The 14,840-nt window shown below is 45.6% G+C and overlaps 2 protein-coding genes across 2 annotated transcripts; both read right to left on the bottom strand.

The window, feature by feature from the left end:
- Window positions 1-494: 494 nt before the first annotated feature.
- On the bottom strand, window positions 495-5,324 carry LOC145788478 (uncharacterized). Its single transcript, XM_082600242.1, has one exon. The coding sequence runs from the start codon at window positions 5,322-5,324 to the stop codon at window positions 495-497; it is 4,830 nt and encodes a 1,609-aa protein (XP_082456368.1).
- A 4,386-nt stretch (window positions 5,325-9,710) lies between these two features.
- LOC145788477 (uncharacterized) lies at window positions 9,711-13,901 on the bottom strand. The gene has a single exon (XM_082600241.1). The coding sequence runs from the start codon at window positions 13,899-13,901 to the stop codon at window positions 9,711-9,713; it is 4,191 nt and encodes a 1,396-aa protein (XP_082456367.1).
- Between the last annotated feature and the right edge of the window lie 939 nt (window positions 13,902-14,840).

Below are 14,840 nucleotides of genomic sequence, written 5' to 3'. Positions count from 1 at the left end.
TGCATAAAGCCTATTTTGGGAAGGGCAACGCAGTCGACCGAAACTTGTCATGTAAACAAGGGCTTCGTAAAGGGTCAGAAAACAGGCATAAACAATTATGGTTAAATCGAAACTGAGGATGAGATTATGAAACCAACATACCGGCCTCAAAAACATTACTGGGGTAGAAGACTAGAAGTAGCTGTTTTTCCCAAGAGAAAAATAATCGAATGCTCTTATTACATGAGCTTGTTCAGACAATACAACGTTTCAAATGTACAATGTCGCATAACTATGGAAAATATTTACGATCTCTGAAGTGGGTCCCCTGAGGTCGTTTTGAACACAAAAGCAAAGCTAGGCAAACGTATTGGAAACAAAACACAAGCAACAATACCATACACTAAGTTACGTAAATGTTCGCGTCGCGCGCGTAATAATAAAACTGTCTCTATCAGTAAGTCCAATCATCAAGGGAAATCGATTCAAACGTCTGCTTCCAAAAGACACACCTTTCAAACATCACGCACATAGGTTGAAATCGCAGTCTTTAGACGAACCGTGCGTACAACGTCGTCTTGATCTGGAAACACTTCCGTCACTCTCGCTTTGGGCCACAACCCTCTGGGTTGACAGTCATTTATTACCAAGACCACGTCGCCAACGGCGAGATTTCGAACTGGCTTCTGCCACTTGTTACGGGTTTGCAATAATGTCATGTATTCTGCAGACCAACGCTGCCAAAACTGGTCGGCAAGATAGTTAACTAACCGCCATGATTTACGGTAACTGTCAGCAAATGTAAATATATCACATGGCATGCTTGCATCAAGCTTGCTTTGTAGCAAGCTATTAGGTGACAGAGCCACCAAATCTTCGGGATCGTCGCTAACTGTTGTCAACGGCCTGTCATTCATAATGTGTTCTGCTTCGGTAACAAGTGTTATTAGGTCTTCATCCTTCAAAGTTCGGTCCTTGACCAAGGCATGCAGAATTTTCCTGGCAGATCGGATGCATCTCTCCCAGGCTCCACCTCTGTGTGATGCCAATGGGGCATTGAAAGACCACTTGATGCCTTTCTGTGATAACCCTTTCTCAATATGGGCAAGGTTCCATCGTTTGATGCCTTCAACAAACTCTCGTTTAGCACCGACAAAGTTTGTGCCATTGTCACTCATGAGTTCTTCAACCATGCCTCTTCGATTTACGAATCTTTGAAATGCTTGAAGGAATGAGGAGGTATCGAGGGAATAAGCAATTTCAAAATGTACAGCCCGAGAGGCCATACAGGTAAACACACACAAGTAACGTTTGGACATGCTTCTACCAGACTTGGTCATAAACGGCCCTGCATAGTCCACTCCTGTGCAAGCAAACGCTGGCCTACCAGGGGTAACCCTACATTTTGGAAGTGGTGCCATGATTTGTTGACCCCCTGTAGCATCTCTCAAACGACACACTCTACACTCACGCAACACACGACGCACAGTAGAATGACCTTTAATCACCCAAAAGGCCTTCCTACACACACTAAGCGTATGAAGCACGCCGCAATGGGCACTACAAACATGAAAAAACTCGATCACCAGCCGCGTCACATGGTGTCGGCTGGGCAAGATCATTGGATGTTTCTCCCCCAGAGACAAAGTGGAGCGCTGCAACCGCCCACCAACACGAAGAATACCTTGAACTACAATAGGGCTTAGGCCACGTAAGTTGGAGCCCTTGGGCAGGACGCCTACAGAGGGGTTAAGAGAAGAGTCAAAATCTCCCTGATCCGCTAAACTGCCTAGTTCCTTGGCAAAACTGACCCTTTGCACAAGCTTGACGATCTCGAGAGTGCTGGCTTTTAACTCTTCAACAGTGAGATGGCCGGAATCTGGTAACCTGTCAAGCCCGGCAGACTGCCTAGCAATATTCTTCCGAAGCCGTCGTCGAACTCTGAGGATCCAGGCTAATGCTATTTTAAGCCTTTCAAACGATGAGTAGTGGTGAAGCAGACGGTGGATGGGGTCCTCATCAACCGACTGTAGTTCCACTGCATTGAGGAGGGCAGCCTTCTTTACCTCAGGATCTTCAGCAGGTACTTCAAGTACTTTGGGTTGCTGTGGCCAGCAGTCTTCCCCCTTTGTAAGAAATTCTGGACCATCAAACCACATAGCAGCTCGCTCGGCCTGGTCTGGCATTAGTCCTCTCGATGCAATATCTGCAGGGTTTGATTTGGTGTCAACATGTCGCCACTGTGACGGATCAGACTCTGCGCGAATAGTTGCCACACGATTTGCAACATACACCGCGAACCTCTTCTCCTTGTTGTTGATGTACTGCAACACTGAGGTGGAATCCGTCCAGTAGATTATATTATCAAGGTTAATATCAAGCTCGCGCTTTAAGAGATTTACCAATTTTATGCCGACTACAGCAGCAGCAAGCTCTAACCTGGGTACCGAGATACTTTTTAGAGGTGTTACGCGAGACTTCCCCATAACGAAGGAACAATGTGTTGTTCCTTCGGCATTTAACAACCGGAGGTAAGCAACTGACCCATATCTTGTCATACTTGCATCGCAAAAACAATGGAGCTGCACTAATGTAGGAGTAAATCCACAAGGGCGAAAACAACGAGGTACCTTCACATCCTCAAGTCGTGGCAAACACTCTAACCATTTATTCCAAACTTGTGTCCTGTCGTCAGGTATACCATCATCCCATCCGAGAGAATCTGCACAAAGCTCTTGTAGCAGTTGCTTAGCAGGCAACATGAACGGCTGAACGAGGCCCAATGGGTCATATACCTGGCTTATCATCGACAACAGACCTCTTCTGGTGCACGGCTTTTGCTTGATGCAAACTTTAATCTCCAAGTTGTCAGAGAGAGTATTCCAGACCACTCCAAGAGTTCTTTCCAATGGTGGCGAGTCCAAGTCCAAATTCAGCATGGTTTTTGATTTATCTTTATCAGGTATTTGGTCCAACACACCCTCATGATTACTGAGGAATTTCGTCAGATGGAAGCCACCTGCCTCTAGCAGCTTGCTCAGTGACTGCACCAACTGTGAAGCTTCCTGCACTGTTTCGAATGACTTCAGAAAATCATGTACATAAAAGTTCCTCTTGATAGAATATAGCACGTCGCTCTTAACATTGAGCACATTGTCTTCCGCGACCTTCCGTAACGCAAACCCACAACAGCTCGGCGAAGACGTAGCTCCAAAGAGATGGACACACATCTGATAGTCTTCGGGCTGGGAGGAAATATCTCCATTAGGCCACCAGAGAAAGCGAAGACTATCACAGTCGTCAGGTTCTACGCGAACCTGATGAAACATTCCTTTGATGTCCGCGACTGCTACCACTGGTTTTTCCCTAAAGCGGAGCAAAACTCCAACCAGACTGCTTGTTTGGTCAGGGCCTTGAAGTAGCTTGTCATTTAAAGAAGTGCCCCTGAACTTAGACGCACAATCGAAGACAATGCGAAATTTTTCACCGGTAGCATGATGAGGGAGGTACCACGTTCGGCTGGTCTTAGGCAATTGATCATGTGACACCTTTCGTGCAAATCCATTGTCTAAATATTCTCTGATCTTCTGACTATACATATCGAAGAACTTGTCATCCTTTTTAAACCTACGCCGAAGGTGCTCCAAGCGTTTTTCGGCAACCTTTCTGTTGCAGGGGAGCGTAGTTTTCTCATCTTTCCACGGTAGTCCTAGCTGATAATGTCCCTCTACCCTTTTGACCGATTCTTTCATTAAAGTCAGCGCTTGCTTGTCATTGATGGACATGGCAAGTTCATCTGGATCCCCAACATCATTGAAGTCATGATCGTAGGTTTGTTGCATGTGACGATGCAGTATGTCACTTCCAGAGTGAATAAAATTAATATGCACCAAGGCCTTGGAACTATTATGTCCCGCAGGACCACTCAATGTCCAACCCAAGCCAGTACGAATGGCATTTGGTTCACCATTCCGGCCTCTGCGAAACGCATGCATAAAGTGTGCTTCCTGCACATCAGCACCAATTAAAAGGTCAACTGACTTTTCAGCCAGCTCTGGGATGTCAACGCCTTGCAATACATCTGGAAACATGCTAGCATCATCAGCATTCGGAATACTTCCATCCAGAGCAGGTAATGCCGGAACCGCCAATACAGCATCAATCTCCATCCCCTTACATTCTTTAATGCCACGTGTATACAGACCCTGCAGCCTGTAGCCACGTTGTTGACTGACGCCGTTCATAGTTGAAATGGAGTAATCCACACTCTTGCCTGTCATCCCAAGCCGCTTCATCAAGTCGATTGTGCAGAGGGTGGTGTCTGAGCCTTCATCAAGAAAGGCATAAGTATCGACTTGTGACTTTCTATCCGGGCTCCAAACTGTAACCGGTACCACCTTCAGACGTACCATATAACTCTTTGCACCACGCAGCCCCGAACTAGCGCAGGTTACTACAGAAGTACAATTGGAAGATGTAGAGGAGCCGGCCTCTTTGCTGTCCTGACCAGGTTTCATGGGCTCCGTGGCTCCATACTTTCTTCCACTCCTGTCATCTTGAGGGCGGTGAAGCAGAGTGTTGTGTCTTCCCTTGCAAAGCTTACAACTCCTGTCCCACTTGCACTCTTGTACACGATGTCCAAACTCTAAACAGTTAAAACAACACTGGGCAGCTCTAACCGTCCGCTGTCGGTCCACTTCAGCCATGCGACGAAACTGCCTGCATTGCCACAATGGGTGTCCGTTAGAACACACAGGACACTTCCAATCGCATGGTTCTGAAGAATAGTTTGCACCAACGCTACTCTTAGCAGTATGAGCTCCACCCCTTACTGAACCCTGTGATGCATATGACAGAACACCTTTACCTGACTTGGTTCTTCTTTCCTGGTTCGAATGAATCTTGTCTCTGTTGAGAGCCTGTGCCAAATATCCACCTTGGACCCGAGCATACTGGTAAATCTGATCAGCCAGTTGAGCAAATGTAAGCCCTTCAACAGAGACCTCAATCAACCGATCCTGCAACTTGGGTGGAAGACGACTCACAATACTTGTCAGGGTGTGACGTGTGTTCAACCCACAATCTAGTCTCCCCCCACAAGTCATTTCACAATCCTTCATCTGACGCGACAAATCCAATAGTCCCTGCGTGTTCCCTTCCTTAAATGAAGGTCCATGTATGATCTTTTCAATAAAGGCTGTGGTAACACTGTCGATCATGCCAAAGTTTCTGTACAGTGTGTTACGGGCATGGTGGTAAGCAAGACTTGGTGGTTCCATGACAATGCATTGCTCGATGCTGCGTCGTGCCCTCCCAGTGCAGCAAGATATCAAGAGGTCCAACATAGCAGCTGGATCGTTTACATCGCGAATGACATATTTCTCAAAATATCGGACAAAGCGATAATAATCTGTTGGCGTACCATCAAATTTACTCTCTTCTGTTACCGACCACCCTGGGCGCGGCAGACTGCAGTTGCCATTGAATGCAATGCACCGACAACCTTTTCAATCTGTGAATTTGCCGGATGCAATGAGGTATCCAGACCTGTGGACTCATGCCTTGCGGGCAGGTGCCTCCCAACACCTTGGTAGCCAGGCACAGACCTCATTTCTGCCCTGTGCTGACCATAAGGATCTCCTTGCTCTCCCATCATCATGGGTTGGTGTGGTGTTCTCCAGCCATTCCACTCTGCTTGGCACTCCACGTGAGCATCCTTAGGCTTGGTTTCATAATTCACAAACGAATTCCAATGCGAAGCCGTGACGCGTTCACCGGGCAGCACAGACCGGGAATCCTTGTCGGCATAGCTCCTGGTAACAAAGTCCCTTTCGCTAGAAACATCTAGCCCTTTGTCGCTACGGTGCAGTTCCCCTTGACAAGATTCGAAGGTACTGTGGCTCTCGTTCCTAACGAGGTTGACAACTGTCTCTGTTTTTGGCGGAAGTGCGCCTTTTGACAGAGGGACATCGCCAGTCACATGGTGAGATACAGATTCCTCACGGACTAAACCCTCCCCCTCACCTATTGCCTTTTCTGACTCAACCTTGCCATCGCCAGTCAGAGAAGATTTAAAACGTCGACGCTCCAGCTCCAAGGCCCGGCGCTCTAAAGCCATCTCCTGGCGTTGGAGCTGCAAAGCGCGACGTTCCAGTTCTAACTCTCGTTCCTCCAATTGGAGAGACAACTCAGCATGGCGCTTATCCATAGTGAGTTTAACAAAATTAATGAAAACAAATACTACCAGTAAGTATTAACAAAATAAAACAGCCGCAATATATCCCTACAGTAGATGTAGGCTACAGATAAGCCAGACAACACAACAGTAAACAAAAACAACAAATAACCAGGGGAATTCCCTTCGGAAATAACCTACGAGTCAGCAGCTTACAACTAGTAAAGCAAGCTACAACTGATCACAATATTGAATCAAAAATTATGTAAGTAGGCAGAGCAGAATCAATTAATGCGCATACAGCCACAATTAACCGAACTTGACTACTGCAACCTCACACAGGAAATTCAATGACTGACATTCAACTCACACAGCAAAAGCAGCCACTACACACATTCACGAATCAATCGTACCGTAGCCTACCAAGGTACTACGCAAGAAATCATTAATTGATATGATGTAACCACCACAGGTTGAGTTACTGATTCTATTTGACGACCAACAGTAGTTATGCGGACCACACATACATTAAAAGAGAGAATACAATAAAGGGGACCCAACCCACAGCAAAACCTAGAAAATTAGCAGGGTTTAGCCCCACTGAGACCAGGGAGCTTGCAGGGCGTGGAATAAGAGGGCTAGTTAAGCACCATCCAAAGTCACGATTTATAAACTGAGCGCTAGTAATGGACTAGGCCAGCATAGGGGTATAGCAGAGGAAAGGGATAAAAGATTTACTGAGCAGTAGCACCAGCAGCCATTTTGTTTTCACGAATCCAGTAGGCAATTACATCTACATTCAGTGGCGCGGAAACTATTTTTCTCTAGGGGGGGCTGAAGCTGCCGTAGTGTTGTCAGCTTCTGGGGGGCTTCGCCCTCCAGACCCCCTTATGTGGGACGACATTTTAAATTGCTAGTGGGCATTCGATCATTTCCTGTGTAAAACAAACGCCTCCAAAATACACACATTGTAAATTGTAACAAATGAAGAATGAAAACGAACAAATTAGACAGTGATATAAAAACGACAGTTTGTGAAAATGTGCTCTCACACGCTTCCGAAGATTGATTTTCGCTCAGGTGTTTTCTCTAAGAACTGTGTCATGAGTTCTTTGACATCGACAGTGTCAAAAATGTTTTGGTGGACATGCATCAACGCAAGATAAGTACCATAGCCTAAGTCTTTTTTTTGTCATTGAGCTTCTCAACCACGTTTTCAGGCGTCTTAGAGCAGAAAAAGAACGTTGTGATGATGCAACCGAAACCGGGAGGCAAAGGCAGAGCACGCATTTTCGCGTTTCTTTGAAAAGATCTAGTGTTTGAGGGTTTAGTTGCGATAATAGCTCAGCAACCTTTTGAACGGAGTTTGGGGGTTTTTCACTTACAACATCGCTGAGCAAAGTAAATTCCGTTTTTAGACGATGGCATCGGGTAAGCTGATCAGATCTTTCCTCACCGTTTGCACAGCTCAAAAGGGCCTTCTCTCTGTTGGCTGCTGTAAGCAGATCCGCCTGGTCGAATCTTCGATCAAGCTCAGCTTGAACCAAATCAAGGGCTTCGATGTATTGCCGTTTCCAAGCTCCTTCTCCCGCAGACGACAAAGTATCCGATTCCTCTATGTTTCGAAATCTTGCTGGAGTTTTGATCACTCGGGGATCCTTTGGCGTCTTTAGGTTATTAACAGACGCAAAGACGTTCGCTGTTTCCATAAGCTTGGAAACGAATTCATCTTTTCTGTGATTTTTGATCCGTTCGCGGAGAATGGTGATTGATTCCAAAGCTGAAGAAGCAAAGATCTTGTTTTGGAGCTGTCTTGCGACGGCTTCTGCAGGCTGAAAAACTTCAACGCTGCAGGTAATCGCAAAATAAAGCCGCATCGTGCGTGCTTGTTTTACCAAGCCGAATATGTTTGCATGTGCGTCTCTTCTCATTGCCCTATCTTCTGTCATGTCGGTCAGACATGACAAAGCAATATCATGTATTAGGCCTATTGTAATGTTCAGAAGTAGGCTACGCATGAAATGTAAATATTGCAGAATGATGTCCAATAAACGATGGACCGCCGTGTTAGTAAGGAGGGTGGCTAGCAGTGATGCCTCCAAAATACGCCTACGCGCATACAAAAAATATTAACGCCGTATGCGTCAACGTAACTTGTAAAAAAAGTTGGCAGCGTCAGCGCATAGCCTACACTAGCGTAAACTTATTTTGTTTGCTAGGTGCCAAACATTAACACGGTATAAACCACTCGAAACAAACAAGTTTTATTTTGAATTTCCACGAAGAAGCAAGCATCTGAAAGTGTTCATCTGACATTTTGCTGCGTTTTGGTTTCAATGTCTTTGCCCATTGAAAACATTCTTTCAACTGCAGCGCTGGAAAGTATTGGCGTGTTGTAGCAAAAAAAGGACATTAAAAAGTATGCGTTGACGCTATGCCCTAAAAAACCGCGAAAACTTTACGGCGTAGCCTCAAGCGCAAACTATCCAAAAAAATGTGGCCATAAGCGTTAGCGCAAACAAAAAGTCTACGCCGCAAGTCTACGGCGTAGAATTTGCGGCGTATACGTACATCTCTGGTGGCTAGTACCGCTACTGCGAGGTATAGATCCCTATGATTGACGACTCTTTATTGCAAATGATGAGCGCGACCACACGTAACAGAAACTCGATTCATCGTAGCAATTATTGTTCGAAAAAATTTCTGAAGATATGTTATGTAGGCCTACCTTAAATTGTCAGAATTTTCTAGGGGGGGCTGAAGCAATTATTGAAAATTCCAGGGGGGGCTGAGTTTGTTCTAGGGGGGGCTGCAGCCCCTTGAGCACCCCTACTTCCCGCGCCCTTGTCTACATTGATCTTTCAGTATGATACAAATCCGATATCAATTAGTTACTTATTCAAATAGAATAGAAATATAAACATTAAGTTAGTTGAAGAGTGTACTTACATACTGTGTGACTTCCACGATAATAAATATTTAAACCCTAAATAAAACTGCTTTCGAATCTTCCGCCTCGCCATCAAAAATCAACGTCATCGCGGTGACAACATCCGGGAATGTGCATAAAGCCTATTTTGGGAAGGGCAACGCAGTCGACCGAAACTTGTCATGTAAACAAGGGCTTCGTAAAGGGTCAGAAAACAGGCATAAACAATTATGGTTAAATCGAAACTGAGGATGAGATTATGAAACCAACATACCGGCCTCAAAAACATTACTGGGGTAGAAGACTAGAAGTAGCTGTTTTTCCCAAGAGAAAAATAATCGAATGCTCTTATTACATGAGCTTGTTCAGACAATACAACGTTTCAAATGTACAATGTCGCATAACTATGGAAAATATTTACGATCTCTGAAGTGGGTCCCCTGAGGTCGTTTTGAACACAAAAGCAAAGCTAGGCAAACGTATTGGAAACAAAACACAAGCAACAATACCATACACTAAGTTACGTAAATGTTCGCGTCGCGCGCGTAATAATAAAACTGTCTCTATCAGTAAGTCCAATCATCAAGGGAAATCGATTCAAACGTCTGCTTCCAAAAGACACACCTTTCAAACATCACGCACATAGGTTGAAATCGCAGTCTTTAGACGAACCGTGCGTACAACGTCGTCTTGATCTGGAAACACTTCCGTCACTCTCGCTTTGGGCCACAACCCTCTGGGTTGACAGTCATTTATTACCAAGACCACGTCGCCAACGGCGAGATTTCGAACTGGCTTCTGCCACTTGTTACGGGTTTGCAATAATGTCATGTATTCTGCAGACCAACGCTGCCAAAACTGGTCGGCAAGATAGTTAACTAACCGCCATGATTTACGGTAACTGTCAGCAAATGTAAATATATCACATGGCATGCTTGCATCAAGCTTGCTTTGTAGCAAGCTATTAGGTGACAGAGCCACCAAATCTTCGGGATCGTCGCTAACTGTTGTCAACGGCCTGTCATTCATAATGTGTTCTGCTTCGGTAACAAGTGTTATTAGGTCTTCATCCTTCAAAGTTCGGTCCTTGACCAAGGCATGCAGAATTTTCCTGGCAGATCGGATGCATCTCTCCCAGGCTCCACCTCTGTGTGATGCCAATGGGGCATTGAAAGACCACTTGATGCCTTTCTGTGATAACCCTTTCTCAATATGGGCAAGGTTCCATCGTTTGATGCCTTCAACAAACTCTCGTTTAGCACCGACAAAGTTTGTGCCATTGTCACTCATGAGTTCTTCAACCATGCCTCTTCGATTTACGAATCTTTGAAATGCTTGAAGGAATGAGGAGGTATCGAGGGAATAAGCAATTTCAAAATGTACAGCCCGAGAGGCCATACAGGTAAACACACACAAGTAACGTTTGGACATGCTTCTACCAGACTTGGTCATAAACGGCCCTGCATAGTCCACTCCTGTGCAAGCAAACGCTGGCCTACCAGGGGTAACCCTACATTTTGGAAGTGGTGCCATGATTTGTTGACCCCCTGTAGCATCTCTCAAACGACACACTCTACACTCACGCAACACACGACGCACAGTAGAATGACCTTTAATCACCCAAAAGGCCTTCCTACACACACTAAGCGTATGAAGCACGCCGCAATGGGCACTACAAACATGAAAAAACTCGATCACCAGCCGCGTCACATGGTGTCGGCTGGGCAAGATCATTGGATGTTTCTCCCCCAGAGACAAAGTGGAGCGCTGCAACCGCCCACCAACACGAAGAATACCTTGAACTACAATAGGGCTTAGGCCACGTAAGTTGGAGCCCTTGGGCAGGACGCCTACAGAGGGGTTAAGAGAAGAGTCAAAATCTCCCTGATCCGCTAAACTGCCTAGTTCCTTGGCAAAACTGACCCTTTGCACAAGCTTGACGATCTCGAGAGTGCTGGCTTTTAACTCTTCAACAGTGAGATGGCCGGAATCTGGTAACCTGTCAAGCCCGGCAGACTGCCTAGCAATATTCTTCCGAAGCCGTCGTCGAACTCTGAGGATCCAGGCTAATGCTATTTTAAGCCTTTCAAACGATGAGTAGTGGTGAAGCAGACGGTGGATGGGGTCCTCATCAACCGACTGTAGTTCCACTGCATTGAGGAGGGCAGCCTTCTTTACCTCAGGATCTTCAGCAGGTACTTCAAGTACTTTGGGTTGCTGTGGCCAGCAGTCTTCCCCCTTTGTAAGAAATTCTGGACCATCAAACCACATAGCAGCTCGCTCGGCCTGGTCTGGCATTAGTCCTCTCGATGCAATATCTGCAGGGTTTGATTTGGTGTCAACATGTCGCCACTGTGACGGATCAGACTCTGCGCGAATAGTTGCCACACGATTTGCAACATACACCGCGAACCTCTTCTCCTTGTTGTTGATGTACTGCAACACTGAGGTGGAATCCGTCCAGTAGATTATATTATCAAGGTTAATATCAAGCTCGCGCTTTAAGAGATTTACCAATTTTATGCCGACTACAGCAGCAGCAAGCTCTAACCTGGGTACCGAGATACTTTTTAGAGGTGTTACGCGAGACTTCCCCATAACGAAGGAACAATGTGTTGTTCCTTCGGCATTTAACAACCGGAGGTAAGCAACTGACCCATATCTTGTCATACTTGCATCGCAAAAACAATGGAGCTGCACTAATGTAGGAGTAAATCCACAAGGGCGAAAACAACGAGGTACCTTCACATCCTCAAGTCGTGGCAAACACTCTAACCATTTATTCCAAACTTGTGTCCTGTCGTCAGGTATACCATCATCCCATCCGAGAGAATCTGCACAAAGCTCTTGTAGCAGTTGCTTAGCAGGCAACATGAACGGCTGAACGAGGCCCAATGGGTCATATACCTGGCTTATCATCGACAACAGACCTCTTCTGGTGCACGGCTTTTGCTTGATGCAAACTTTAATCTCCAAGTTGTCAGAGAGAGTATTCCAGACCACTCCAAGAGTTCTTTCCAATGGTGGCGAGTCCAAGTCCAAATTCAGCATGGTTTTTGATTTATCTTTATCAGGTATTTGGTCCAACACACCCTCATGATTACTGAGGAATTTCGTCAGATGGAAGCCACCTGCCTCTAGCAGCTTGCTCAGTGACTGCACCAACTGTGAAGCTTCCTGCACTGTTTCGAATGACTTCAGAAAATCATGTACATAAAAGTTCCTCTTGATAGAATATAGCACGTCGCTCTTAACATTGAGCACATTGTCTTCCGCGACCTTCCGTAACGCAAACCCACAACAGCTCGGCGAAGACGTAGCTCCAAAGAGATGGACACACATCTGATAGTCTTCGGGCTGGGAGGAAATATCTCCATTAGGCCACCAGAGAAAGCGAAGACTATCACAGTCGTCAGGTTCTACGCGAACCTGATGAAACATTCCTTTGATGTCCGCGACTGCTACCACTGGTTTTTCCCTAAAGCGGAGCAAAACTCCAACCAGACTGCTTGTTTGGTCAGGGCCTTGAAGTAGCTTGTCATTTAAAGAAGTGCCCCTGAACTTAGACGCACAATCGAAGACAATGCGAAATTTTTCACCGGTAGCATGATGAGGGAGGTACCACGTTCGGCTGGTCTTAGGCAATTGATCATGTGACACCTTTCGTGCAAATCCATTGTCTAAATATTCTCTGATCTTCTGACTATACATATCGAAGAACTTGTCATCCTTTTTAAACCTACGCCGAAGGTGCTCCAAGCGTTTTTCGGCAACCTTTCTGTTGCAGGGGAGCGTAGTTTTCTCATCTTTCCACGGTAGTCCTAGCTGATAATGTCCCTCTACCCTTTTGACCGATTCTTTCATTAAAGTCAGCGCTTGCTTGTCATTGATGGACATGGCAAGTTCATCTGGATCCCCAACATCATTGAAGTCATGATCGTAGGTTTGTTGCATGTGACGATGCAGTATATCACTTCCAGAGTGAATAAAATTAATATGCACCAAGGCCTTGGAACTATTATGTCCCGCAGGACCACTCAATGTCCAACCCAAGCCAGTACGAATGGCATTTGGTTCACCATTCCGGCCTCTGCGAAACGCATGCATAAAGTGTGCTTCCTGCACATCAGCACCAATTAAAAGGTCAACTGACTTTTCAGCCAGCTCTGGGATGTCAACGCCTTGCAATACATCTGGAAACATGCTAGCATCATCAGCATTCGGAATACTTCCATCCAGAGCAGGTAATGCCGGAACCGCCAATACAGCATCAATCTCCATCCCCTTACATTCTTTAATGCCACGTGTATACAGACCCTGCAGCCTGTAGCCACGTTGTTGACTGACGCCGTTCATAGTTGAAATGGAGTAATCCACACTCTTGCCTGTCATCCCAAGCCGCTTCATCAAGTCGATTGTGCAGAGGGTGGTGTCTGAGCCTTCATCAAGAAAGGCATAAGTATCGACTTGTGACTTTCTATCCGGGCTCCAAACTGTAACCGGTACCACCTTCAGACGTACCATATAACTCTTTGCACCACGCAGCCCCGAACTAGCGCAGGTTACTACAGAAGTACAATTGGAAGATGTAGAGGAGCCGGCCTCTTTGCTGTCCTGACCAGGTTTCATGGGCTCCGTGGCTCCATACTTTCTTCCACTCCTGTCATCTTGAGGGCGGTGAAGCAGAGTGTTGTGTCTTCCCTTGCAAAGCTTACAACTCCTGTCCCACTTGCACTCTTGTACACGATGTCCAAACTCTAAACAGTTAAAACAACACTGGGCAGCTCTAACCGTCCGCTGTCGGTCCACTTCAGCCATGCGACGAAACTGCCTGCATTGCCACAATGGGTGTCCGTTAGAACACACAGGACACTTCCAATCGCATGGTTCAGAAATCTGAAAGTGTACTAATATACCCTTTGGGCAGTTAGCAGTCTATTTACATCTAATAATGTCTGCTTTTGACAACTCGGTCCAAAGCAAAAAAGAAATTAAGGGATGTTGTTTACACTGAAGCAGCTGGCTTTCCAGCAGGAATCCTTCCTGTAGAAAAGGAAGTCCTTGAAAATATGTTGTACTTGTTACAGCCTAAGAGAGCAGGTGCAAATGAGAGAAGTAAATTGGACGCTGCTGGCAGGGCCTCCGAGAGAAGTCAGCACTGGTCGGGAAACAATACGAAAAATGGGCCCCATAATATTTTTTAGCAAATATTGCGTTGCATGTTCGTGTTAAGCTGAAATTAGCCTACTTTCCTCAGCAGGAAAAGAACTTCGTTTAATGTAAAAATCATAATAATCACTGGGTTACGCTTGCAGCAAAAACGCCATTGAGGCTAACTATTTTGTCTAGAAAGCTTTGTAAACACACAATAGGCCTACAGGCAACGAAAATAGTTCAACCAAGCATTTAATTCAGGAGTGTCCAAACTTTTTCCCACGCAAGCCAGATTTGATAATAAGTGTTCGCGGACCAACAGCCACAATAATTTTTCTGAAAACTGCAAGTTGAATTTATATGATTTTTGTGTGTCTGCAGGCTAAAAATAACACATTGTACAACAACAGGCGCGGGCCGTACAAAAACGTCTCGTGGGCCAGAGTTGGCCCGCGGGCCAGACTTTGGACATCCCTGATTTAATTCAATTTCTTTTGCATTCTGACAAAGAAAAATAAATTGAATTAAATTTTTGGACTTTTTGCAATGCAAAGTTACGAATCACAGCATCAAATGATAAAATTTTGCGGCGTCTGAATTGAT

The sequence above is a fragment of the Aplidium turbinatum genome, chromosome 2, assembly GCF_918807975.1.
Source record: "Aplidium turbinatum chromosome 2, kaAplTurb1.1, whole genome shotgun sequence".
In the NCBI taxonomy this organism is placed as follows: domain Eukaryota; kingdom Metazoa; phylum Chordata; class Ascidiacea; order Aplousobranchia; family Polyclinidae; genus Aplidium; species Aplidium turbinatum.
Note: the sequence above shows the minus strand (reverse complement) of the source record. Positions and strands in the feature narration are given on the sequence as shown.